The sequence below is a fragment of the Manis javanica genome, chromosome 4, assembly GCF_040802235.1.
Source record: "Manis javanica isolate MJ-LG chromosome 4, MJ_LKY, whole genome shotgun sequence".
In the NCBI taxonomy this organism is placed as follows: Eukaryota; Metazoa; Chordata; class Mammalia; order Pholidota; family Manidae; genus Manis; species Manis javanica.
Genome location: NC_133159.1, coordinates 176,218,054 through 176,244,160, shown reverse-complemented (window position 1 = coordinate 176,244,160; position 26,107 = coordinate 176,218,054). Strand labels below are relative to the sequence as shown.

General features: G+C 57.8%; 1 protein-coding gene across 2 annotated transcripts in view; it reads left to right on the top strand.

Moving 5' to 3' along the window:
* The window catches only part of SDK2 (sidekick cell adhesion molecule 2), a 239,661-nt gene that overhangs the window by 203,299 nt on the left and 10,255 nt on the right, over positions 1-26,107 (top strand). The window contains exons 34-44 of one of the 2 annotated variants that reach the window (XM_036997307.2): positions 1,412-1,468; positions 2,717-2,818; positions 2,978-3,093; positions 8,298-8,484; positions 10,864-11,001; positions 13,463-13,624; positions 16,430-16,555; positions 18,830-18,994; positions 20,225-20,365; positions 20,633-20,771; positions 23,216-23,342. In XM_036997307.2, coding sequence (XP_036853202.2) covers positions 1,412-1,468; positions 2,717-2,818; positions 2,978-3,093; positions 8,298-8,484; positions 10,864-11,001; positions 13,463-13,624; positions 16,430-16,555; positions 18,830-18,994; positions 20,225-20,365; positions 20,633-20,771; positions 23,216-23,342 — 1,460 coding nt within the window. The remainder of the gene's footprint in view (positions 1-1,411; positions 1,469-2,716; positions 2,819-2,977; positions 3,094-8,297; positions 8,485-10,863; positions 11,002-13,462; positions 13,625-16,429; positions 16,556-18,829; positions 18,995-20,224; positions 20,366-20,632; positions 20,772-23,215; positions 23,343-26,107) is intronic. The other variant, XM_036997308.2, reaches the window with a different exon arrangement.

Below are 26,107 nucleotides of genomic sequence, written 5' to 3'. Positions count from 1 at the left end.
CTGAAGCTCTCAGCTCCCCAGAAGCAACCTAACATGAAGCCCTGCTGCCCCCACCCCATGTATGCCTTTCACCCCCTCCCATTCAGTCACTGAGTATTTATTGAGCACCTACCACATGCCACCAGACACTGGGGGCACAGTGAACAAGACAGACGGGCTCCCGCAGGATCAAGGCACAGTCTGGTTCTCAAGGAGTAAACTCTGAAATAGCTAAGACAGTTGTGACAGCTGTGGAGGACATATTCCAGGAGAGCCTAAAGCCAGCATCAGAGCAGCTTACCTGGGATGGCCTCAGCGCCAACGCGGATGGATGACTCTGAGTCATACCTGTCCAAAGCAGGGGGAGGCCCCAGCACGTGCAGAGGGCCTGAGCAGGAAAGGAAGCCCCAGCAGTCTGGCCTCCTCTGGTTCCTTGGGGATGTCACCCTCCTGTCATCCTCGGATCCAGCCTGCCACTCGCGGCAGGAAGCAGAGAACCCAGGATCAGTGGAAATCCCAGAAGGACATGAGGAAGGAATGACCTGGTTGCACTTTGGGGTCAGAAGGCTGGCTTGGGCGGTGTGACAGTGACGGCAGGAAGAGGCAGGGGTCCAGGCAGAGGCTAACGCAGCGACCACGGCGAGAGCACAGGGTCAGAGCCTTGTGGCAGGTGTGGCTGGGCAGGAGATGGCAGGCTGTGGGCTCCTCTACTGATCCGCGGAGGCAGAGGGTCCGGGTGCCGGGGCAGGTGGTGGGACCCCCACCATCAGGAGAGGAGGCGAGCCACATAGGATCCTTCTGCTTTGATTCCCCTCCCCGAACTCCCTTGAACCTTTGGTGCCTTGTCTTCTAGTATTAGCAGACAAGAAGGCGATTGACTGCATAGCAGGGGAATATTAATAGGGACATAGCCGATCTAATGGCTTGTGTTATTTTCCTGTTTGTTTGGGATTTTTTTGCAGACATGCTTGTGGTTGTGGTTTTATGTGCCTATGTGGAACACAGTCATATTTCCTGGTGGTAAAATGGTTTCTGGTTTGTAGGAGGAAGTTAATGCCACCACCGTTGCATGGTGGTTCTCCGGGAGCTCCACCTTGGGCCAAGGAGCATGCTGGGAGGGGAGGGGACCCCAGAGCTGCCCCCAGGGTGCTGGGCCCCGGGGGGCTCACGGTGCCCTGTGACCTTCAGCCAGCACACGTGCGGCAGAGGCCGTGCTGTCCTGGGAGCTGCCTCCCCCATACTCCCACCCTGGCCCCTAACTCTGGTCAGGAATCCGGAGACGCCCTCCCTCCACCTGCGCCGCCAGCCCCCCTCTGTCCTGTCCCGCCCCTGCCGTTGGGTTTCTCAGCATAGCGCAGTGTGTGTGTGTACTAACCTCCTCTGTCTGCTGTCTCCCTCTGGCCCCCTCTGCCCCTGCCCCGCGCCCCCATAGCCATGTACTCCATGCGGAACCTGAGCCGGCCTAGCCTCACGCAGTACGAGCTGGACAGTAAGTCTCCTTGCATGGCAGCTCTGAGATCGGGGTGGCGAGTGGGGCCTCTGAGGACGCCTGCCCACAGGCGGAGGGGAGTGCCCACTTCTGGCTGCCTGAAGATGGGATCGCCCTTAATGCATGGGACTTTCCCAAAGCACACAAAAATGCAGAGATCACTGGGGTATGGACTGGACAAGGAAATGCATGGTCCTGGGCCCCCTCCGGCATGTGGGGTAACAAGGACAGGAGGTGTCCGGTAGGAGCTGCTGGGCCTGCTGGTTGGAGGGGCAGGCGGCCACACCACGGCCCCCCGCCCAGTCAAAGGCATTTTGGGACATGGTGCTGTCTTCCAGGCCCAGCGCCTGCCCTCCCTGGAATGAGCAAAGCCCCCATCTCAGCCCCAGGGATGGGGGGTGTTCCTGTGGGTGCCTGGCCCAACCATTGGTCTTTCCCTGAAGTCCCAGCCAGAGTACCCCCAAGAGCCTGAGCCTAGGCCCTGTGGGGTGTGGGGTGTGGGGCACTCAGTCAGAAGCAGCATGAGTTAGATGCTAAACTGTCCTCCTTCCCCAGCCAGTGGCCCACGCAGGCTGCTTGGCCTGTACATTAGGGTGGCCCCCACTTACATCCTGGGTGAAGGGTAGAACTTGCCCCAGGAAAGGAAGAAGGGGGAAGGGAGCCCCAAGGGAGAGGGGGACCATTCGTCTACCCCCGAGCAGGGACAGTGACTCCCACCAGGGTGTCAGGGACCCATTTTCTTGTATCTGCTCCTTTCTCCCAGCTTCTGTCCAGACATCTCCCCCAAGCATCCCCAAAGTTGGCAAAATGTAGGATTTCTTAGCCCAAAATTCCCATCCAGTAAGCCTCTTCCCTCAAGGCTGAGCCCCTGTGTACCAAGCTGGTGGATGGGGGCCCGGCAGGGCTGGAGCTGGTGGGGAACGAGTGACCCAGAACCAGGACAGTTTTGGGTTCACGCCGCTTGTCCCAGTGTAAATATCAGAGGTGCCGCTTTCACTCCCCAAAGTGTCCAGTACGGTCACCCTTGGCCAGGAAGCCAACCCGAGTCATGCTGTGTCCTGATTCCCAGGGAGCAGACAGAGCACCCCCTGGCCGCCCCGCCTCTTACCTGCGCTTTCCTGAACCTTCTCCCAGGCACTAGAACCTCAGGGGCATGTCATTCACAGCTTCTACCCTCCATGCTGGCCCTGCCCCCTGCAAGGACGTGACCTCTGTGTGTTTCTCCCCTCCCCCATTCTCATCCCACAGACCTGAACAAGCACCGGCGATACGAGATCCGGATGAGCGTGTACAACGCCGTGGGCGAGGGGCCCTCCAGCCCCCCACAAGAGGTCTTTGTTGGAGAGGCAGGTGAGCACCACCTGCTCTTCAGACCCAGCACACCTTTGCCACCCCTAGAAACCCAGCTGCAGGAGATACGGGACCTGGGGGCCCCACCCAGCCCCCCTCGTCCTCCTCTTCCCGGAAGCCCACCTGCACCGCATACTCACGACCCCTCACACCCTCCAGTGCCCACAGCAGCACCCCGCAGCGTGGCCGTCCACAGCGCCACGGCCACACAGCTAGACGTGACGTGGGAGCCGCCCCCGCTGGAGAACCAGAATGGAGACATTCAGGGCTACAAGGTATGGGGCGCTCCGGCAGGGAAGAGGGCCCAGAGGGTCACAGGGGCCCTGTCGGGGGTTGGAAGTGACTTGTGGGTGGTAGGTGAGAGAGGTCCCCAGGGGGACACCTGTTCTCTTGGCTATTCACCCCCAATCCACTGACATTTGTGCAGTTGGAGTAAAACCACACCCATCCTCTCCGGCATTCTAAGGACAGGCTGAGCTCAGATGCAGGAAGCTCAGGCTGTGCCCCGGTTTGTATCAACTCCAGGCAACGCCCCCCACCCCCTGCCACCCCAGCCCTCTAACTCCCATGCCAATATAAGACCCCTCAAAATGGCTATTTGGCTAACCCCAATATAATATTGATGCCGGTCGGATGGCCAGTTAACAAAGGACCACTAGGCTAGGACTTGAAAGTCTGTTAATGTTTGTGCCTGCTGTGTACATGAGGAGACACCCGGTTTAGGTGGCCCAGCAGTCTCAAAGAGAGCAGGCCTGCCAGCCCTCACCCTGCTGGGTCGGGGTGGAAACACAGGCAACCACCAGAGAAGGTGGCAATAAATGACACACATAATAACAATGTGTCTCCATCGGTTGGAGCCGTTGGGGTGCACAGCCCTCCACCATGTTTGAGGCCTGCCTCCTGGCCAGTGTCCAGCACCACTCTAATTCCTGGTAGCCGTTTGTTGTCCCAGAGCCCAGTGCAATGGAGGGGTGGGAAGTGTGAGAGCTACCCGGGGCCCCTTGACGTACCTGGCTCAGCACCCCCCACTCCACAGGCAGGAACTGTTTCCACAATGGTAAGGGGCTTGCTGGGTCACATGGTTTGTTAATGTAGGCAGCCCCAGGGTAAGTCAGAACCGGTATAGGAGTCTCTGTCCATCTGGGGTGTGGGCAGGAGGGAGGGGGAATGGCATCTTGCCAAGGAAGCTCTAAAGATACGTGGCACCCTGAGGGTCCTTGGCCAAGAGCGCCAGCTGGGAAAACTAAATATCACACCCCCAGCATATGCCACCCAAGGGGAAAACAAGAAGGTGGGGCAGAGCCGGCAGTAATGTGGTAGCCTTCGGACTGTCGGGGTATGGAAGTCTCTGGTCAGTGTACAGCCCCAGGAAATGTGTGGGTGCACAGACGCTGTACACCACATAGCAGATGTCTGGGCTCCAGGAAACATCACCACCAGGGACATGAACTGGGGAAGTGGAATTGCCGCCTCCCCTACATGTATTAACAAGCACTAACACCAATGATGTATTAGGGGCACTCTGTTGGTGATGTTAAAGCGAACTGCATTTGGGTCAGAGTGAGCTGTGACGTGTGCACGGGCAGGCATGTCCATGCAGCTACATTCTTCCAGTTACATGTTTATTGAGCCATTACTTTGTGCCCAGTGGTGTCCTTGTTGCTGGGAATAAAGCAGTGAGCTTAAATGCAAGGCAAAGATGACCAGTGATGTACAAAATAAACAGCACCTCTGGGTGGTGGTACCTGAAGCAGGTTGAGGGGACAGAGAGAGATCTAGGGGGAGATCTGAAAATTTACCAAGGGTCGTTAGGAAAGGTCTTAGTGAGAAGGTGACATCTGAGCAAAAATGAAGGATGTGAATACCATGGATCTGGGAGAACACTCCAGAAAGAGGGGAAGGAAGAGCAGAGGTCCCGGGGTTGGGGGTACTTGGCATGCATCCGCCCAGCAAAGAACACCACGTGTCCCATGGTGAACGGGGGTCGACGTGACGGGAGACGGATCCGAGCAGCAACCTGGAGCCCTCTTACAGGCTAGGTGCTCACTCTGAAGGAGATGACAACCATGGGGGGACGGAGGCAGAGGAGTGACTTGGGTGACATGACTTTCTGAAGGGTTGTGCTGACTGCTCTGCTGAGAGTAGCCTGAAATGGGGAATGCACAAACCGTGAAGAGGGAGCCGAGTAACTGGCAGCTGAGAAACTGGGTGAGACGTGGTGGTAGACCAGGCAGTGGCCGTGGCGAGAAGTGTCAGCTCTCCACTTCCATTTGAAGGTATGGCTGGTGGGTTTGATCGCGAGCTCAGTGCAGAGTGTGAGAGGAGAAGCGACAAGGATGTCGGAGCAGCTGGGTGACAGAGCGTCCAGGTATAGGGCAGGCAAGGACAAAAGGCGACAGAAGGAGGCCTGCGGGGAGGCGCTGGAGTCAGCCCGAGACAGCTGTTGGATGTCCAAGGGGCGACACCAAATGGAACTGGATATACGTGTCTGGAGTTCAAAAGAGAGGCTCTAAACTGGAGATGTGAATTGTGGAGTTCTCAGTATAGAGCCCACAGACGTGTATAGAGAGCACAAGAAATCTGAAAATGGAGCCCTGGAACCAAAAAAAGTGAGGGAAATCTCAGAACCCACATGCAGAGCGTGCTTCCCAAAGGAGGAAGGAATCCGACGTGCCAGCTAATACTGAGAGCGCAGGCAAGATGCAACGTGGGAAGCAGTTATTCAGGGATTGTCAGGCTACAGCCCATGGGCCAGATCTGGCCCACCACTTGTCTTTATAAATTAGGTTTTATTAAAACACAGCTATAGCCGTTGGTTTATGACTTGCCTTCACTACATTCAGATTACAACAGCAGACGTGAATAGTTGCAGCAAAGACCATGTGGCCTGCACAGCCTACAATATTTATTACCTGGCCCTTTACAGAAAACTGATGGCCCCTGAATTATAGCATTAATTAGGTCGAGTTCCTGGGTGACTCTAACAAGAGTTAGGGGTAGGGGATGCCTGCCTGCAGTGGATTCAAGAGAGAATGAGGGGAGGCAGTGAATGCAGACATCCTTTCTGAAGAATTTTGCTTTAAAAGAAGTAGCGAAATGGAAAAGGAGCTAGAAAAGAGATGGTCAACAGAGGGAGTTTTAAGACGGAAGAAATAGCTTGTGTGTATGCTGATAGAAACGATCCCAGGAAGAGGAAAGCTTTGGTGATTCAGGGAAGAAGTGTCAGGGCTTGAAGTCCCGGAGGAGGTGGTCAGGACTGGGACTTCGTGCACAGACGTGGGGTAGCCTTAGGGGGAGGTAGCAGTTCTGCCATGGTGGCAGGAGGGAGGAAGGTGTGACATTCTTCCAGTTTGCCAGCCAGTTGTGTGGCATGTGGCATGGACCTGATTTAACCAAGGCTGGAGTTTGCCTATGACAAAGCCAGAAAGGGCAGGGAATTGAGAATAGTGGCTGGAAGGTGGTGATTATGATTCACTCCTAACCTGCCCCTGCCTCTGTAAGGTGTTAATTCATTAGCCAACATTCACTGAGCACCAGGGCTGTGTCACGCATGTAGCTAGGTGCTTGAGACACAGGGGAACCAACCAAGACATGGACCTCTGTGGAGCGTGCCTTCTCACAGACACCTGGCCACCTGTCAGTGTGTACTACGGCTGGGCGGTGTGCCCCCTCCGGGGCAGCACTCAGCCCTCTGTGCCATTTGCACAAGCATCAGTTGATCATCTGACGAAGGTCTGCTGAGGCTGCCCCACTGATGTAAGCGTGGTCCTGGGTCCTGGGCGCCAGTCCTCCCCCTTACCCAAGAAATGACTCCAGCATTGACCCCTCTCTCCATGGACAGGGCATAAAAGCATTCCGGAATATGTTTCATTGTTTTCATGCCTTTTCCTGACCCTGCGTATTCTTCTAGCCATCAGCCATTTCTCTGGTTGGTCCCTGTATTTCAGCAGAGATCCTCAGATGAATTGCCTGTACCCACCCCCTGTCCTCCCAGAGTCTCTTGAACCCCCTCCAAGCAGGTTCTCGTTCCTGCTCCCACCCTCACCCCCACAGAAGCATGTCCCATCCAAGCCATGATCTTACCCTGTTGCTCATTGGCGGTCAAGGGCAGGCTTATTTAGCATCCTACCTGGCTCATTTAGCACCAGCGTTTGACTCAGTCATGTCTCCCTCTTCCTTGAAGTGCCTTCTTCTCTCGGCTCTGATTGCTGGCTGTTGCTCCTCTGTCCCTCTGCTATTCCAGCTCCTCCACCCAAGCACCAGGGCCCCAAGAATCACTCGTGACCCTTTCTCTATCTAGATGAACTCTCTTCATTTGCACTCACTAAGTACCATTTATGTGCTGAAAACCCCCAGATTTTTAGGGTGTGCTTTGCCCCTTCCCCATATTCAGCAGGAACTTTGTCTGCTCTTATCACCCTGTGACTATGAATGGGCGGAGTTAATGAATGAGTGGCTTAATGAATGACTACATCGACTCTCTCCTCTACCCATAGAGGAATCTCTAAAAAGAAAAGAAGGAAAAAGGGAGAGGATATATAAAAGTAGGGATTCGTGGTAACAAGATGTGCCAAGTGTTCACACATGCAGGCAGGTAGGTCATTTTTTATTAGCTTCCTCCAGGCAAATTCAGCAGCATGCAGAAACCTCTTGGGCCAGCAGGTGGCGCCAAATGCCCTCTAATCCTCCACGTGGCTCGGGCTCCCAGCATAGGTCCTAAAACCAGGCACAAACCTCTGAGTTTCTGACTGTGAGTGTTAATGCCGCTCAATGTGAAGTAATTGGAAGCAACGTGGAGCACCAGCTGTGCTCCTGGACTGAAACCTGCAGGCATCTGGTGGCGTCGTTCTCTGCTCCTTGCCTTTCGTCCAGTCCTCACGTTGGTCCAAGGAATTGGGGGTCCTTAACCCCACCATACAGACAACGAAACTAGCTCAGGGAAGTCCCCTAACCAAATCATACCATTAGCAGACAGTGCACTGGGGTTTAGCCCCAAGCTGGCTTTGCAAATTGTCGTGTGGGTGAATCCTTGGGGGCCTTATCAACCTGTAGATGCTGGTCAAGGGGGGGCCTGACACTGTGTCCCTGATCAGCTCCTATGTGCTGTCCCTGCACCCACTCTTAGTTGGGGTGGAATCTACCTACACCCCTTCTCAGGTCCCTGCAGAACCGAGTTGGTTTACTCATCAGTAACTCTGTTCTGATGGCTGATGTAAGTCCCACAGGCAACGCAGTGAGCACAGACGGGTTCTGTGTCCTCATGGGGTTTAGACGAGCCGAGGCTGAAGTGTCAGCTGTGCAAAGGGAGTTTCTGGAAGGGCTTCTGAAACAGCTCTTAAATACTCCTATACTATTTCCTGGGTGGCTCACACCTGCCATCCAGGGTGGGTGGATGGTGTGACCCAGGGTGTCTCGGAGACCCTGGGGTAGGAGGGAAGCCATGTCTCCATCTCACTGCTGAAATCCTCTGGGCCCACAGATTTATTTCTGGGAAGCCCAGCGACGGAACCTCACAGAACGGGTGAAGACGCTTTTCCTGGCTGAGAACAGCGTGAAGCTCAAGAACCTCACCGGGTACACTGCCTACATGGTCAGTGTGGCAGCCTTCAATGCCGCGGGGGACGGGCCTCGGAGCACCCCGACCCAGGGCTGGACCCAGCAAGCAGGTGGGGGAGAGAGGCTGCAGGGGGAGGCAGGGAGGTCGCCCGGGGAGTGGAGGGGGGCCCACCTGGTGCCTGGGCTCTGGGGAGCGTAGAGGCAGTTGCCTTATCCTGCTGAGATCTGGGCTGGGTCCATAGGCACTGTGAGGTGTCCTCCACAGTGTGAGGGCACAGTTCAAAAACAGGGGCACATGTGAGCGCTCAGAAGAGAGAAGCTGTCCTCAGGAAGCCTTGGAGAGAGCCCCTGATCTCACCTACCCACCCCCATGTTGACCCAGTGGCCGCCTTACTGAGGGGCTGGCCAGTCCACACCCCGCCAGCCCAGCTCTACTCCCTGCCTTGTTCCCGCCTGACTCATATCTGCCCGGCTTTGTTCCCTCCCAGAGTGCTTAGCAAACAGCCTCTGACGGCCCACACGGTGCTGGATGCAGGCAGCACACCAGCGAGGATCTCTGCTGAAATCAGGAAGGAGATCGTAGAGAGCACACACAGGAGCGACCCTCGGGTGGCTGTGTGAGGGATGGCGGGACGGAGGCGGGGGGCATGGGGGGCTGCGGACGGGTTTACCCGCAGAACATCCGCTAAGGGGCTGACATCTGAGCTGAGGTTTGGGTGGGAGGAGGCTAGCTGTGGGAGGTTCCTGGAGGAAGGGTGCTCCAGGCAGAGGGAACAGCAGGTGCAGCGGCCTGGAGGCCAGAGGGGATTAGCAGCAGAGAGAAAACCAGGTGACTCGAAAGAAAACGGGCAAGAGGCAGGTGGTAGAGGGCCTGGGGCCTTGCAGGGAAATTTGGAATTGATTCGAAGTGCAGTGGGGAGTCACAGGTGGGCTTTTAAGGGGACAGGAGCTGGCTTATGTTTTTAAAAGATCACTCTGGTTGCTGCGGGGAAGACAGACTGATGGAGAGGAGGGATGGAGGCAGGGAGGCCAGTTAAGAGGCTGGACAGCGGGGCCAGGGCAGAGGAGAGGGTGCTGATAGGAATCCAGCTGGCCCCCTGTGCAGGCCCGGCCTATGCATGCTGTTCAGAGCCACTTGCCAGGCGGTATTATACGTGATCCTTCCGGAAGCCCTGGGAATAGGCCAGGCAGGTGCTGCCCCCACTTCACAGGGGCAAGGGTGGCCTGGCAAGTGATGCTTCTTGCTGGGTCCCTGGCCGGTCAGCGAGGGGGCAGAGGCTCGAGTCCAGGATATCTGTTCGTCCCGGTTATCTGCACTGCGCCGGCCCCCATCCTGTGCCTGCCGTCCACTTCCCTCCTCATGGATTTGAACACAGGCCTTTTATCCTGCCCTCTTTCCCAACCTGCTCCTTCTCATTCTGTAAATTACCTTTTCTCTGAAAGAAACTAAGACCCGTGGAGTCAGTTCCTAAGTACTGTCCTTTCTGGGGATAAGTCCTGGCTCCAGGGAAACCCCTTTCCTCCACTGGCTCCAGAGGGTCTGTGTGCCTGTTGTCCCAGTTGCTCTCTGTCAGTGTCATCGGCCAGATGTGGGCCACCAGGGGCTGGAAGCTTCCGTCAGCAGGACACAGTGTTCTGTCCCATGATCCTCTAGCCGAGGGAAGGCAGGAAAGGCCCCCTGCGCTCGCCTCCCTCCTTCAAAGACTCCTCGCTGACGCAGCCTCTGGGAGCTGGAACGGAAGCCGGACCGGATTAGCTGAGGCTCAGTGGGGGGTGATAACAGCCTGGTGGTGGCATGGCACTGGAGCCCGTGTGGGGGCTGCTGCTGCTACGTCCAAGCTTCCTTCCCGTCCCTCTGTCCTCCCCATCACATCCCTCCACCCCCGTGTCTCTGGGGTCATTCCAGGGTTCTCAGGCCAAGAAAGCATCCCTTCAGGAGGGTTTGACTGTCCCTGGCTCTGGCTGCTTGTGACAGCGCCGTCTCTCAGTGACAAGCCCTGCAGACCCAGGGCACAAGAGAAAGGCCACATCCATGGCGGTTCTGGCATCTAGCTCAGTGCCCACCTAATGTTCTAAAACCAGGACACCCCTTGCCTTCTCCACAAGGGAAGCCGAGAGACAAGCCCCCTAAAGCCAGCCATTGCCTGGCCCGGCAATGACCCTGGGTCACAGGTATGTCCTGCACTCTTGGCCAGGCCTCCAAGCCCCTCAGCAGGAAGGAATCTGAGTTCTCCAGGCTTTAGGGAAAAGAAAGTTTCCTTTCCTCCCAATTCTTGGATTCTGACACTGGAAAGAGTGCTGACATCGTCGGTGGGGGAGGGGAGGGCGCTCTTGAACCCTGGCGGCCTCTCCTGCCCTGTCCTGGGCAAAGGCCGACTCTCTTGTTCTTCCAGGGGCCCAGACCCAAATGCCCCTGCTGGTCCCTCAGAGCCAAAGGGCTCTGAACGTCACGGAAGGAGGAAACCAGACCCTTGGCCCTCTCCCCACAGCCCCCAGTGCTCCCAGCTCAGTCAAGTTCAGCGAGCTGACCACGACCTCTGTGAACGTGTCCTGGGAGGCCCCGCGGTTCCCCAACGGCGTCCTGGAGGGCTACCGGCTGGTGTATGAACCCTGCACCCCAGTGGACGGTGAGTCGGCCTCCCTGCACGGCCCCTAAACCCACCCTTCGCAAGGGCCTTCCCTCCCCGAGATGTCCCCTCTCTGTCTCTGTGCAGTCGGATGTGGTGGGTGTCCCCTCAGTTTATAAATGGGGAGACAGAGACCTGGGCAAGGGAGGGCCCTTTCCAAGGTGACCCCCAGCAAGCCGGGGGCAGGGTCAAAAGAGCAACCTAACTCCCCAGAGAGGGTCTGTAGATAGATTTCTTTCCCGTCAGTCAGTCATGGAAGTAGGCACGGGAGGAGGGGGCAGTTATAGCATCCCTGGGTGGGCAGGTCTCTGCCAGGTCCGTGAAGATGGGGGAGGCCTGGTGATCCTGTCCTGTGCTTGCCTCCAAAACATGGGGTCTTGACTTTAGGCCTTTGTGGGGTGAGGAACTCCTTTGAGAATCTGATATCACCTTGGAGCCCATCCCCAGGAAGAAGCACAAATTGGGGCCCAGGGGTCACTGCACCCCTGTTTCCTTGGTGACCCTCAGGGTGAGAGCCCTGGTCTGCCACCTGCCTCTCTGACCTGACCCTGCTGCCTGCGTGGCCTTCAGGGCCCTCCCTGCAGCCCCCGTCCCACCCCATCCTCTGGCCCTGGCTAAGACCCTGGCCTGCTCCCAGGCCAGGCCGTGCTAACCCTTGCCATGGACGGCAGACACTTCCCAGCTTTCTACCCCACAGCCGATGAGAGTGAGCCCGGGCGAGTCCAGAACTCACTCCTGTTTAGAGAGGCAGGAAAAGCCTTGGGCTGCTGCTTGCCTGGGTCCTGTTCCAGAGCCCAGACAGGCCTCGAGGGTGTGGCTGGCCAACCAGGCAGTGCCCTCGTGGCCAGAGGTGACTGCTTCTGGGGTCACCCCTCGCTCTCACCCCTCCCTGACCACACAGAGCTGGGCCAGAGCAAGGGGTGGAGCCTTGGGAATACTACAGCGGCCAGCAGTTCTGGGTCAGTCCAGGGAACAATGGCCCTCAGTCTCCCCGGCCACCACCTGCATGCCAGCAGCTCACAGTCGGCAAAGCGGCACTGTGTACTGAGGGGAGCTGGGTCCCAGGAGATGCAGCCGGGTGCTGGGCCAGGAAAGGGGCCGTCCCTCCCACAGGCAGGACCGGATGGGACAGAGGTCACAGGATGAGATATGGGTGGATGGTACAGTGACCTCCACCTGGCCTCCCTGGGGGGCTGCCCTCCAGTCCCTCTGTCCAGCCGCCCTGCGACAGCCCAGCTAACAGGACTGTCAGGCCCAAGAGCAGCTCCATGATGTTGAACACTGCATCTGCACCCCAGCCCAGGTCTCAGCCCTGGGTGCAGGTCAGCACCAAGCAGGCCTCGCGAGAATTCCCTTTCCTGTAGGGACCACCACGCCCCGCAGATGTGGGGTTTGCCAGAAATGTCAAGGAGCAGATACCCAGAGCTGCTGCTCCGGGTCCTGGGGCATACCTGGGGCTTTCAGACACATGTGGAAATACAAGCCGGCATTCTGTGGGATTCTCAGGGGGCTAAGGCAGAGGAGAATAGGGCGGGCTGGGTGTCCAGGTGTGAGGGCTCACAGGTTATGTCATTCCTCAGGAGTAGCCTTTGAGCTCCCATTATTCTGTCATTTACTTCATTCAGTAAATTTTGGGGGCACCTACTGTGTGCCAGGTGCCCTGTTATTTTATTTAACCTTATAACATCCTATCAATGCTATCAATTCCCTCCTTCAGTTGAGCAAACTGAAGCCGGGTAGGGGCGTGCCCAAAGGCCTCCGGGACCAGCCCGCAGCTGCAGACCCCGTCTCCCAGCGGCGACCAGCACGCTCAGGGGACCTGGGAGATGACACCCCAGTCCCGGCCCGCGGGGAGGCTGTCGGTCAGCAGGATTTGGGCTTGTGAGGCTCCGAGCACGGGCTCCCACCTGCTGACCACCTTCCCAGGCATCCCCTCTCATTGCCGTGATTTGGGGTGCAGTTGATGGGGGTTCTGGTGGGGAACTCCTGGCTCTTGCTGGCACATGAGAAAGGAGGGAAGGTCAGGCAGACTGGGGTTGTCCTCTGCTGTTGGTACTGGCTGCAGCGTGTCACCTCCAACTCCGGACTGTGGTGCCCCTGCAGAGGCACTTTCTGAGAGACGGTCCTGGGATTCAAGTTCTGTGGGCTGTGACGTGGAGGAATAAACATGGGGGTAAAATAGACTTGGGGTGCAATGGGTGCTGAGCTGATTTTTCCCTCCAGATGCTGGATATTTGGCAGACAAATAGGTGGCATATAGCTCATCTCGAATTAACTGTGGAGCCCTTTCTGAGAACAGCGTGCAGGACTGTGTTCTGAGAAACAGTTGGGAAGCATTGTGTGGCCGAGGTGCCTGTCGCAGCCCGATTCCGAGGGGGTGGAGCCCTTGGCCGAGGTCTGCCTCCCCCCCACCTGGCTTCCACCTGCCCCGCAGTCCCCACATGCCATGCTTTTTCCCCAGGAGTCAGTAAGATTGTGACAGTGGATGTGAAAGGGAACAGCCCCCTGTGGCTGAAAGTGAAGGACCTGGCAGAGGGGATGACCTACAGGTTCCGCATCAGAGCTAAGACCTTCACCTACGGGCCGGAGATCGAAGCCAACGTCACCACGGGCCCGGGAGAAGGTAGGGGAGCATGGGGCAGACATGGAGCTGCTGCTGTCCGCACACTGCGTTCAGCCCCCCAAGTCGGAAAGGGCCATGGAGGGCCATGGGAGAGCCTGGAGGTGCAGAGGCCAGGCAGCCAGGTCCCTGGCAAAGCTCTCACACCTGGCAGAGCCGCAGCTCGGGGGTGGGGTGGGGGGGGAGTGTGAGAGGTGAAGGGGAGCACTTAAAGGAGGTGATTGGGGAAGACTTCATGGTGAGGCTTTCAGATACACGTGGAAATACAAACCTGCATTCTATGGGAATCTCAAGGGGCTAAGGTGGAGGAGAACAGGACGGGCTGGGTGTCCAGGTGTGAGGGCTGTGGAGGGTCACCTGTGCCATCAGAGTGCTTCTCAAGGTGCATTTTCATCAGAATCCTCGTGGTTCTTGTGGTAAGTGCAGATTCTGGAGCCACAGGAAATCAGAATCCGAGCATCCACCTTGGAAGTGTGCATTTGAACAAGAGCTGGGGGTAGCCCTTGGGCATGCGCTGTGCGAACCGCTGCACTGAGCGTTTTCAGGTGTAGGAAGAGGGGTTCTGAGCGACCAGGGGCAGGGGACCTGCTGAGCTGCATCCTTTCTAGGCTGAGGTTGCCGGGAGAGGGAGTCACCTGCTTTGGGGACCAGGGAGGGAAGATTGGCTCAGTTCTGGCTTTGTGACACCTCTTTGGGCTGAGGAAATCCTTCAGGTCACTGCAATGGCTGAAGTTGAGTTCCGCAAGGTCACTGACACCCAATGCAGGGTGTCCCCTCCTGCCCCCTCCGCCCTGAGAAAGTGCACAGCCCACCCCAAACTTCCCCTGAGATGCCCCTCCCCCTCCTCCCCGCCCCACCAGCCCGGGGTGGCATCCAGCTTGGCCCAGCCTCTGTGAGGTGAGGACGGGCTGCCTCCCTGCCTCTCACCTGCCCCTGGGTTTGCCCTTCCTGCTGGCTCAGGCCAGCCACTCTCCACTTTCTCTTTCTGGGCACTTTCTATTCTCTGCCTCTTGTTCTACAAAGACTCTGTCTGGCTCCTGGGCTCCGTTGAGCCTGCAGGGGAGAGCTTGCCCATTTGCTGCCCAGCTCTGCCCTTCAAACCTGCCCCCAGCCCCTCCTGTGCTGCCTCTCACCTGAGCCAACCTCCCCGGGAAACAACAGGAAGAGAGCTGGCAGGGACAGAGGGCAGTGTGGGGACAGAAGAGGGCCATCCAGAGGACAGGCTGTTCTAACCTGAGGCTTGAAGTGTCCCAGGCGGGGGTAGGCGGGAGTGACAGGAAGTACAGAGGGGCTGAGGGGGCCCTCTGACACAGCACGGAGCCGCGCCTGGTGGGTGTGGGTGAGGAGGGGTCTGCAGGGGAAGATGTGCAGCAGGGCGTCCTTCTCCCTCTGGGCCAGGCAACGGCTGAATATGCTGGAAGCTTCTCGTCCGGGAAGAGAGGACAGCTCCTCTCAGCCCTGAGGACTGCCCTGTGCAGAATGAGAATTTGCAGTCCTGAGAACCCCCGCCCCGCCCTCCACACTCCCTGGTCTCTCAGCCGCCTTGGCCCTGTGATGGAGGCGGGGTGCACGTTACGGAAGGAAGGAAGGAAGGAAGGAGAGGGGGCCCTCTGAGGCCGTGGGCTGGGACTGGGCACTGCCAGGCAGTGGGCTGCCAAGCTCTGGTCCTGAGCCCCTGGAGAGCTGTCTGGCCTGCCAGCTCTCCTGGGCCCAGAGGATCTTCAGTCTGAAGCCGACCATGGCTCCTTTCCCAGCAGACATCCACAGGGCCGCCTGGCGCCCACCGGCCAGTCACCTGCCCACCCACCCACTCACTGGCTTGTTCTCTCATCCCATGAGCATGTGGGAAGGGCTCTGTGTGCCAGGCTCCGGGGTGTGTGAGCTCCAGGTCTAGTGGGGAACTGGCATGTGGGTGACGGCACACGGGGTCTGAGGCCTGGGGGCAGCGGGAGCCTGGGGGACAGGCCCTGGCCTGCTCTGCAGGGCACCCCCAGGGAGATGGGGCTCAGGATCCTTGACAGATAGAACTGGCTCACTGCTCTCACTGCAGAAGTAAGCTCCTCTCTCCTGCCCTGGCTCCTGGGGCCTGGACCCGTGTGGCCAACGTAACAACTGCCACCCTGATGCTCTTGCCAAGCCAGAAGAGCCCGCCGAGGGGCCCAGTTCCCCCTCCCATTAGTAGTGGAGGCCCCAGGGAGGCCCTGTCTCCTCTCCCAGCCTTGTGGCAAATGCAGCTGGGGTGGGGGACTTCAGGCACGAGGCAGAGAGGGTGTCATCACAGGCCAGGAGAGGAGGTGCCAAGGGCCCTTCAACTGCCCCCAAACCAATGCCCTCTTATCACAGACCCATTCCGCCATCATCACACCTACCTCTGTTGCATGCGCGCGCACACACCGCGCAACACCCCTTTCAAGCCTTACCTTCCGGAGACCCCTGCAAATGGGCTGAGGCACTGGGGGCCGATGTAAGTAACAGTCACCTGGCTAGTAAGTTCTGAGCTGGAACCAGAGACCTGGGTCTCCTTAGGGAGACCCTCCTCCAAGAGTTTTTCTGACCTCACCCCATATGCCTCTCCTTCCCTGGAATCTGGAATGTGCAGGGGTGTGTGTGACCCGGAAGAAAACACAGTCGGATCCAGCAGGCCTGGCCTGAGCCTGGTGGCCCGGGCATCGGCACCTGCAGGGTCTTTGCAGACTCTGGGGCTGGGGCTCAGTTTGTCACCCAGCCCCTCCTGCTGGAGTGCGGGGACCCAGGCTGGGTGCCCCTTCAGCTTCCCTACTTCCACTTTGCCCTGTGTGCTGTCTGCAGGTGCCCCGGGCCCGCCTGGCGTGCCCATCATCATGCGGTACAGCTCTGCCATCGCCATCCACTGGTCCAGCGGCGACCCCGGCAAAGGGCCCGTCACCCGCTACGTCATAGAGGCCAGGCCATCAGGTACGCCCGCCCCGGGCTGAGCCGGCTCTCCCTCGGGAGTGAGATCCAGGTCTCCCTGCCTCCCTCCTCCCCGGGCCTCCCCACCTGGCGCACTTTGTCTTTCCTCCCCAAGAAGACCCCTGTGTGACTCCAGGTGGAGCTGGTGGGGCCCTGTGGCGCATGGGAGGTGGGGCTCGTGCTCTTCGTTAAGGAGCACCCAGGAGGCCCTCGGAGAAGGGCACCTAATGCCAGGCAAGCACCCACTGGGGTGGAGCATTCCTGCAAGACGCCAGAGGCGTGAAGGTGTTGGCTTCACTTGGACTCCTGTGTCCTCCCTGAGATCCCCCTGACCAACACCCCCAAAGGAGGCCACTGTCCCTGAAGACCCCAGCAGCCTCCTTAAGGGCTGCCTCTGCCTCAGTTTCTGTCTTGGCAGTTCCTATAACTGTGCCAACTGAAATCGAATCCCAAGACCTCCCAAAGCCACCCCAAGAGGAACACAGAGAAGTCGCCCCAGGGGGCTGCTCTCCACCTCCTGTTTCGTATGCGCTGTGACGCAGACTTCTCCAGGCTCCCCTTACCCACAGGAGCCCTCCGCCACTGCCAGCTCCCTCTGTTGCTAAGTTTCTGAGTTAATCAGCGGTGCCAGGGTTGGCAAGGACCTGGAGGCTTGTTCTTGGTATTCCATGGGTCCCTGATTGGGTAATTGAAGCTGAGAGAGAAAAAAAAGATTTTGTTGCTCCAGCGTGAACAGTAAATAATAATCATAATGAGAAGTAGTCAGGCCTGTCAGCAGCTAATACTTCTAATGGGAAGCATTGAAAAACCCCAGTGATGAACTTAATACCTCAGGGTAGATGAGCGCTAATCATTTAAATAGCCAATAGTTAATTCCGAGGATCCAGGAAGCTGCTACCACCCCACCATTGCCTTAATCTTATGCTAGTAATTGCAGTCGCAAAACGCTATTGCATGCAGCAGCCCAGACCCAGTATGTAGCTGGAAGATGTACACGGGGTTGGCTCTTCCCCGGCTCCAGATGGTCCCTCCCCAGCCCTCCAGGGCCGGCTGCTGAGTTGGCCAGGAGACCATCGCGTGCTTATCCCAACCAGGGCCTATGCCTGTTTTTTCCATCCAGCTTGGCCAACTGGGGTGCCAGGCTGTGGAATGTTGGCTCCAGACCTTGGCCTGTTGATTTTCCAAGGTTCCCTGGGAGGCCCAGCATGGGGCCTGGTGTTCCAGGTTTGGGGGCTGTGACTTAGTCCACACAGGTGGGATCAAGGACCCAGCGTAAGAGGAAGAACTGAGCCAGTGCCCCCAAAGGATAGGGTGTCAGAGCAGTGCCCAAGAGCTGGTGGCAGGGACAGAAGGCTGCAGGTGAGGATGGAAGGCAGAGGGAATGCCGCGCCCCTCCCTGCCCCTCTCATGGGGTGGGCACCCCCACCTCCAGGCCTCCTGGTTCTACATCCTCATCTTCGGGATGAAATAGCCCGTCTTCTGCAACCCCTGCATTGCGCGGGCTTCATGCGTGGTGGGACCGACTAAACACACACACCTACACACACAGAGCAGCCATGGAACTATAGCCCAGGGAGGGATTCCCTCAGGCCCCCGGCCCCTGGGACCCATCCCACGCATCAGACGGTGCACTGGGCTGGATCCGGCCAGCCTCTGGCCTGGCCCTGTTGCCGGCTCCACCCTGTGTTTCTGTGCGGAGCAGAATGAGGTGGGTCAGACAGCAGGCAGGAGGCCCCAGGCTTCTGGAGGCAGTCCTGGCCGAGCTCATCTGGCAAACACTGAGACGGCTGCTGACTGTGTGCGGCTCCATCCTGGGCACCCAGGGGCCGGTTCAGTGCTGGGTGTCGGACAGCTGTGGGCTGAAACACCAGCTCTGCCATTCAAGGTAGCATGACCTTGGGAAGATGAGCTCGGCTCTCTCCAAGCCTTGGTGTCCTCGCCTGTAGCATGGGTACAGTGTCACTTCGGATATGAACAGTAAGGTCTCAGAACCACAGTGCTTGGCAAGGAATGAGGGCCACCGCTGTACCATCAGCATCGTTATCACTGTGACTGTCATTGCAGGGCTGTTACAGTATTTTCTTGGTATTATATATGTATTAGTGTTTTGCAAACATTTTAATAAAAACAGTAAAGGGGTCAGATACTCCAAAAAAGACAACTAAAAAAAATATCTGAGACAGTGTTGGCAAGGCAGATCAGACACATCCTGCTCTTGGGGGGCACCAGGATGGGGGACTCCTTCTCATGGGTGCCACCTTCTCTTCACTCTCGCAGATGAGGGCCTATGGGACATCCTCATCAAAGACATCCCCAAGGAGGTGACCTCCTACACATTCAGCACGGACATCCTGAAGCCAGGCGTGAGCTATGACTTCCGGGTCATCGCAGTCAATGACTATGGCTTCGGCACCCCCAGCAGCCCCTCCCAGTCTGTGCCAGGTAGGGCTGAGGGGTTGGGGGGTGCCCCCCAGAAGATCCTGTGGCAGAGGCTGGATGATGAGCCCCAGAATCATTGGGGTGGCACCAAAAGGCATTGTCCTCTCAGTTCTCTGAGGCAGTGAGCCTTGGACCACAGCCCCCGTCAGCTTTCAACAGCGGAAGCAGCTGGGGACCATGCATCTGGGGGCTCTTCTGCAAGCCCTGGGCAGGGGCTCGGGGGCTTGCAAGGAACCGGTGGTCCCAAGACAGGGGCTACTATGAGCTCATCACCCAGGAGGCACGAGGGTACCAGGCCATAAACTCTGGGGTTCCATGGAAACTGCCCCCAAAACAGCCTGTGGAGCAGTGCCCAGGTCCAGGGGGACTGCCACCCACCCCTTCTTGCTCTCCCCACCCCCATCCAGGGTGTCTCAGAGCTCACAGAGCACTCTGATATCAAAACCCAGGCCTCCAAGTCTAATCACTAACCGCTTTTAATGCTAAGGCCCCTTCCCTCAAGGCAGAAATCTAACTCAGAATTTCACCTTGCTGGGTGAGTCTGCAAAGCCTGGGCACCTCCCCATTGCCAGGTGGGTAGAACCAGGCCGTGGGGAGTAAGGCTGTGGCACTGATGCCAGAGGCCGGCCCCTGCCAGGCGGCGTGGATCAGGCTGCTGAGAGGGGGAAGCACAGTCCTGGGGGCTTTGAGGAAGGGGAGCCCTGCCTGGACGAGGCACTTTAAAGACCGCTTGTACCTACCCTCCCAGCTCTGCCGCTTTCTGCTCCCACAAAAAGAGCCAGTCACCTCTGAAGCTGGGGAAAAGTTTTCCAGGTGCCCCACAGGCCAGACAGGCACCTTTCAACACAAATTTGGTTCTGCCTGTCAAGGTAGGCCCTAGGCCATGGGCAGCAAGGGGGGAAAAAGGAAAAATAGCAACACACTGCTACTCCCCCGTCCCGTGTCTGGCAGACATCACCGATCAACCCCAGCACTGTTTTCTAGTGAGTCCAAAAGCAGCCTCCGAACTCTTCTCAAAACAGCCTCCAGGTAGCCCTCTACCAGCTGATCAGAGCTGGCCCTCGAGAGGAAACTGTCCCAGCCAACCTTCTCTAGGTCCTGCCTCCCTCAGAGGGCACAGAGGCCTCCTGCCCGTAACCTGAGAGCCGGTGGTGGGGTCCCAGCTGGAGCGGGAGGTCTGGAGGCGGGAAGGGACTAAGCCCCCTGGACCTGACACCCCCGTCCGTGTCCCAGCCCAGAAGACCAGCCCGTTCTACGAGGAGTGGTGGTTCTTGGTGGTCATTGCCCTGGTCGGCCTCATCTTCATCCTGCTTCTGGTGTTCGTGCTCATCATCCGAGGCCAGAGCAAGAAGTTCGCCAAGAAGACGGACTCGGGTGAGCTGGCACCCAGCCCCACCGGCTGGGCGGGGCGTTCCCAGGTCGGCCTTCCTTTCGGCAAGGGCGGGGTAGGGGTCTCTCTCTCCTGGAAACGCCCCTGCTCTGGTCAGCTGGGCAGCCCAGGGTTCCACACACTATCTCCATGTCCTCTTGGTTTCAACTCTTTAACAAGGGAAAGAGCAGACAGCCCGGCCAGGTGGGGGAGGTGAAGGCAGCCGGCCCAGAGGGATGGAGTGAGTGACTGGGTGTCAATCTCCCCACCAGGCAACAACGCAAAGTCTGGTGCCCTGGGCCACGGGGAGATGATGAGCTTGGATGAAAGCAGTTTTCCTGCCCTGGAACTCAACAACCGGCGGCTCTCCGTCAAGAACTCCTTCTGCCGAAAGAACGGCCTGTACACCAGGTGTGGCTCTCTGCATGGGGAACAGGAGGATGGAGGCTTGAGGACCAGCAGCACCCCTGGACAGGAAGACTCTTGGGCGGGCTCCATAGCAGGCGGTGCCCGCTCGGCCTCACCGTGTCCTGGAAATGGCATTCATGCTCAGAGGCTAGGAACTGTCAGCAAGAAGACACGGTGGGGGCCAGGCAGCACCACCAGGGGCTGGGGGCTGCAGCAGGGGGCTGGGGGCTGCAGCCGGGGGCTGGGCACACCAGGGAGAAAGTCACAAGGAGGGGGTACAGAGGGTGTCTGCTAATGACAGCAAAATTCAAATAACTGGCAAAATTTTACAAACCATCCTCCTGCTGTTGGGAGCCAGCGGCTTCTAATAACAGGCTGAAGCCATGATAGTCACTTGCCCAAAGGCGAGATGGACCCAGCAAAGGTAGGCTAAGCAGGCACACTTGAGTGGGAATTGCCAGCGCCCCCCAGGACGGCTTACGCCTTACCTGTGGCCCTCCCAGTTCTGGAAAGAAAGGGCACTCAGACTGCAAAAGCCCTCCACCCTGAGCGTTCTTCACACCTATGGTGGTTCTAAGGCGGTTTTCTCCACCCTCAAGTCCACACCACACATTGTCCTCCAAGGGCACATCTGGGAGCAGCCAGCCAGGGAAGGTCCAGGCTGGCAGCGACCGCTCCTGTGTCTCCTGACTTCTTCCCGACCCAAGTGCCCTCCTAGCCCATCCCCATGGCAGGCCACACTGCCAGTTTCCAAGGGCGAGGGCAGCTTCTGGGGCCCACCTGAGCCTCGCCTTATGTGGCCTGGCAGTTTTATGCTCCCAGGAGCTTGGGAGAGACTGGGGACCTGCGGTGGCCTGCCTCCCGCCTCCCTATTAGCATTCCCTGCTCATCCGACTTGGCCTCTCCCAGGCAGCTCACAAAGCTTCTCTCTGTCTCGTCCTGGAAGGAAGAGGCGATGTGTGTGTTCATCAGGAGGACAGAGGGAGGGGTGTGCAGGCCGGCAGGCCCAGCTCTCATCCCCCGCCAAATCCAGCTTTCCAAAGAAAGAGCCATTTGAGGTCACAGCGGTGGGCCCAGCACGGCCACCACAGCCCCACCAGCCTGGCTCCAGGGCCCTGCCACATGGAACAAGGGGACATTTCACGGATGGCCTGGCCTTGCTTGCCTCTCACACCCACAGTGTACACACACAGTGACCCCCACGTGTCCCCTCCACCACTGTGTATACCCGGAAATTCCAGCTGCACCAGAGCAGCCCCAGGCTCCAGGAGCCTGACCAGCCACAGGGACAGCCCCACGCCCTCTGCGTGTCGTCAAGACAGTGTTAACCTGGCACCCCGCTTCCTCGTGTCATGCATCTGCCTCCATGAGGCTACTGCCAGTATTGTTACTGTTTTATTTTTAAGTAGTTAAGGATGTGACTTTGTTGACTGCAATAAAGTCAGTGCAGATATAATACAAGAGGTTGGAGGTGGCAGGGCGTTGCTTGTGATAGAGTCCCAGGTACAGGACTGTTTTCAGAGCAGCATTTCTGAAGCAGACTGATGTTGGCCCTGTGGATGACAGCTGGGGTTCAGAGCCACAGCTCTAGAAAACCTTCCAGGAGCAGGCCGGGCAGATCTCAGGGCATCAGGCCCTGAGCAGTGTCCCCCTTGTACCCTGTCCTGAGGAGATACATCCAGCGCAGAATCGTGAAGGATCCTGCCACAGGGCCAGTGACCCCTGGAGCCCCCCAGGCCCACCGCCCTGCTCACTGCGCTTGCCCTGGGCTCGTATGGCTCAGGACAGTGCAGCCCACACTCCGGCCTCAAGGTGCCGCACACAGGCCATCTGCCCGGGCACCCTGTCCGGGTTGTTTGTCCAGATGACTCAGAGCCAGGCCTCTAGCTCGCCAGGAAATGCCGACTCTCTCTAGGACTGGTACTTCAAGGTAGGGCAGGACTTAGTGCCCGGGTGGGTGTCTGGGCTCTGAGCAGAGCTGGAGGGAGGGACGCAGTGGTTGTGCATTTTCTCCTTGCCCTCTGTGTTAGTTCAGTTGAGTTTAGGAATCTGCGGCAGGGGTTGGGGGGTGGCTGTCTCCACTTCCAGTTTGCAGGCCTCCCCTGAGATCTGAATCAGGTCTCAGTGGGGCTCAGGAAGCTGTGTGCTGTTTACTGCTGAGTGAGCCCCACTCCAGAGGTCTGGGAAGGGAGAATCAGGGTGCTGCCCCACCCCCCATTCCCCGGGAGCGGACTGGAGAGCTGGGGCCTGCCCGGAGCCTCCCACAGCCCCGGCTCCCTCTCCGTGGCCCAAGCCTGTGAGGGGCAGATAAGAAAGGAGGAGTGTAGGGTGGAGGAACCTGAGGGCCTGGAACCCCCCCAGACCTCATGGCTTCTCTGTGGCCTCCCCAGCCAGGGCAGCTGCTCTGAGTGAGGCCACCTCTCAGCCTCACCCCTGCCCCACTCCAGGTCTCCTCCCCGGCCCAGCCCAGGCAGCCTCCACTACTCTGACGAGGATGTCACCAAGTACAACGACCTCATCCCGGCAGAGAGCAGCAGCCTGACTGAGAAGCCCTCAGAAATCTCTGACTCTCAGGTGAGGGGCAGGAGGCAGTGCCCTGGGAGGGGGGACCTGTGCGGAGCAGGGTCACCACAGGACTCACTCCTTCCTTTCCTTTATGGGGCCACCAAAACTAAGGGGCCTAGAACTACCCAGAAGTCGGATGTGGGCCAGCTGCCACCCCCCAAACCCTTCTCAGAGTTTGCACGCAGGGCAAATGGGGGCCCCATAACGTGGATCATGTAGGGTCCCCAAAGAGCACGGTCCTCTAGGCTTGGGAGTCCCCCCACATGCTCAGTCACTGCAGAGGAGCTCATGAAGGCAAGGAGCGGGCGCTCTGTGTTGTCAGAGCCCAGAGGTCTGCTAACCTTAGCTAGTCAGGGTCAGCGTGAGCTCCAGAAACAGGGGGTAGGATGCCCTGGGGCCCCAGGAAGGGAAGCAGTGTAGACTAGCAAAGCAAAGCATTCTGTTTTGGAGTTTCAGACCTGAGTCTGAATCCTGGCTCTGATGCCTATGAGTTGGGGTGTCCTGGGGGCGGGAGGTAACTTCTTTGAGCCTCAATTTCTCCATCTGTGGAATGGACAGGAATAATAATAGACTCACGGGGCTCTGAGGAGGATCCACTGAGATTAGGCACAGAGAAGCTTAGCACAGGGCATACAGCAAGTGTTCAATAAATGTCAGATCTTGTATTAAGAAGGACACAGTGTCTCTGAGAGACACAGAACTTCAGAGAGGCTACACACACACACAGGGACACTTTGTGCAGGGCAATGGGGCATGGGGGCTGAGTACATTTCAATAGAGTGATGTCACAGCCTCCCACCCAGCCTTCTCAGCCTTGGCCAAGCTTTGTGGTGGCCCCAGAAAGGGCCAAGAAAGGCCGCTGTATCCCACGCCCTGGACCTTTCTGCCTAGGCCTGGGAGAGGAGGAGGGGGAAGAGGTGCCAGCAGGAAACAGGGCTGTCAGCCAGGTAGGAGGTGCCAGCAAGCCTAGGGTCCAGTTTCGAGCCCTGTAGACTGAGGGCCTCTCATTCACGGGCGTTTTGTTCAGCTCCAGGGTTACTGTTGGGCTTGGCAGAGCTAAGAAGGCTGGAGCTAACGTGGCAGCTCAGAGCTGGCAGGGACAGAGACCCCAGCTTGACCTGGCTTCCCCTGGGACTCCAGTGGTGGTGATGAGCATTTGACTCTAGGCACTCAAGATGCAATTCAAAAAGATAAAGAGACTTCCTCTGCCCATGGGGCTGTAATAAAGGACTCTTTACCCCATGCTTCCGTCTACGGAGAGCAAAGGGGGTGGCCAATGGAAGGGACACCCGAGTTGCTCTGGTCATCCTCCCGTGACCTTCTGCAGAGGGCATTATTAGCCCACCCTCAGTAGTTGAGGGCCAACCTTTCAGAGAGTAAGCCCTCTTGACTGCAGAAGATACTGCCCGGATGTCCCCAGAGCTTTCTATGGCTGTCTCTCCATGAGTCTGGAAGACCATCACAGGGCACAGAGCTGGCCCCTGAGGCCATGCCTGGCTCTCCAGCCTTGAACACTTTGCTGGGAAAAGAATCTTCATTCCAAGGCCATCCTAATTCAGAAGTTACCCCCAGGGTGGGCCTAGTACTTAGAATCTTCCTCCTAAGCATTGGATTCGTTTGTGTAAAATAAGATAGTCCCTGGAACAGTTTCCCTAGCAACCTGAACTAGTCCCCCAGGGGGAGCAATACCCAGAGAGAGGAGGCTTCCCAGTTGCAGAAGTCAGTTGCCACAGTCAAATGCCTATGCTCCCTTGGGGGACAGTGGGCCACAGCCCAGGCCTGGGGCTCTTCTTGTACAGTTTGGGATGCTTTGGGATTCATTTCGGAGCTCAGTTGGGTTGAGTTGGTTTTATTTCCTCCAAAAGCTAAGTTCTGTGAAGGGGGTCCTGTGACGGTTCTGGTTACTGTCTCAGCCCTGGTGTGCTTCACGCCACCTGATACGCGGCGGGTGGGCCCTCAACATCTTTGCAAAAGCATGAAAGGACCATTGGGAAGCTTGTCAGGCTGAACAGACTCAAAGACTGAGTATGGGTCGTGGGACAGAGGAACAAGGATTCATGCTGTAAAATTACTCCTCCTTGACCACCAGCAAAATACATCCAAAGCGGTGTGGTCCTCCAGAGTAACTCCCGTCCTGGGGCTCAGCATCCCACATGCCTCGCTGCTTTATAACATTGCCATAACCCTTCAAGGTAGGTGTTCATGTCATGTTTTGTGTGCAGAAAGGGAAACTGAGGCTCAGAGATCTCCAGTGAGTTGGCTCAGGCCCAGCAGCCAAAAAGTGTAAGCCCAGTACCCACACTCCCAAGTCTCAGAGACAGAGACCCCAGGCACAGGCCTCGATGGCAGAGCCCAGCTTGGCCCCTCAACCCTATCCCCTTTCCAAAGCCCATTATGTCACCCTCAACAGCAGATGTTTCTGGAAAGGCCTTCAGAACTGGATGATGAGACAGACATTCGAGAACAGTTAACTGTGGATTTTCTATAAAAAAACAACAACTCAAGCCTGTCTTCAAAGGATAAAGACAGACACTCAGAAGAAAGTACTGCAGGCATGAAGCTGTCCCCAAGAGAGACTCAGGCAGCTTTGGACAGCAGTTCACTGGGGCGATCAGAGGGCTGTTCTGCAGGGGGGCCACTCTCTGGAAAAGCAGTGGAACACAGATGTGGTTGATGTGGCCTGGGCTTGAATTCCAGCTCTGCCCCCTGACTGACCCTGGGACGGTGAGGGGGTCCTTTGCAGCCCCAGCGCCTCCCCCCACCCAGTGGTGCTG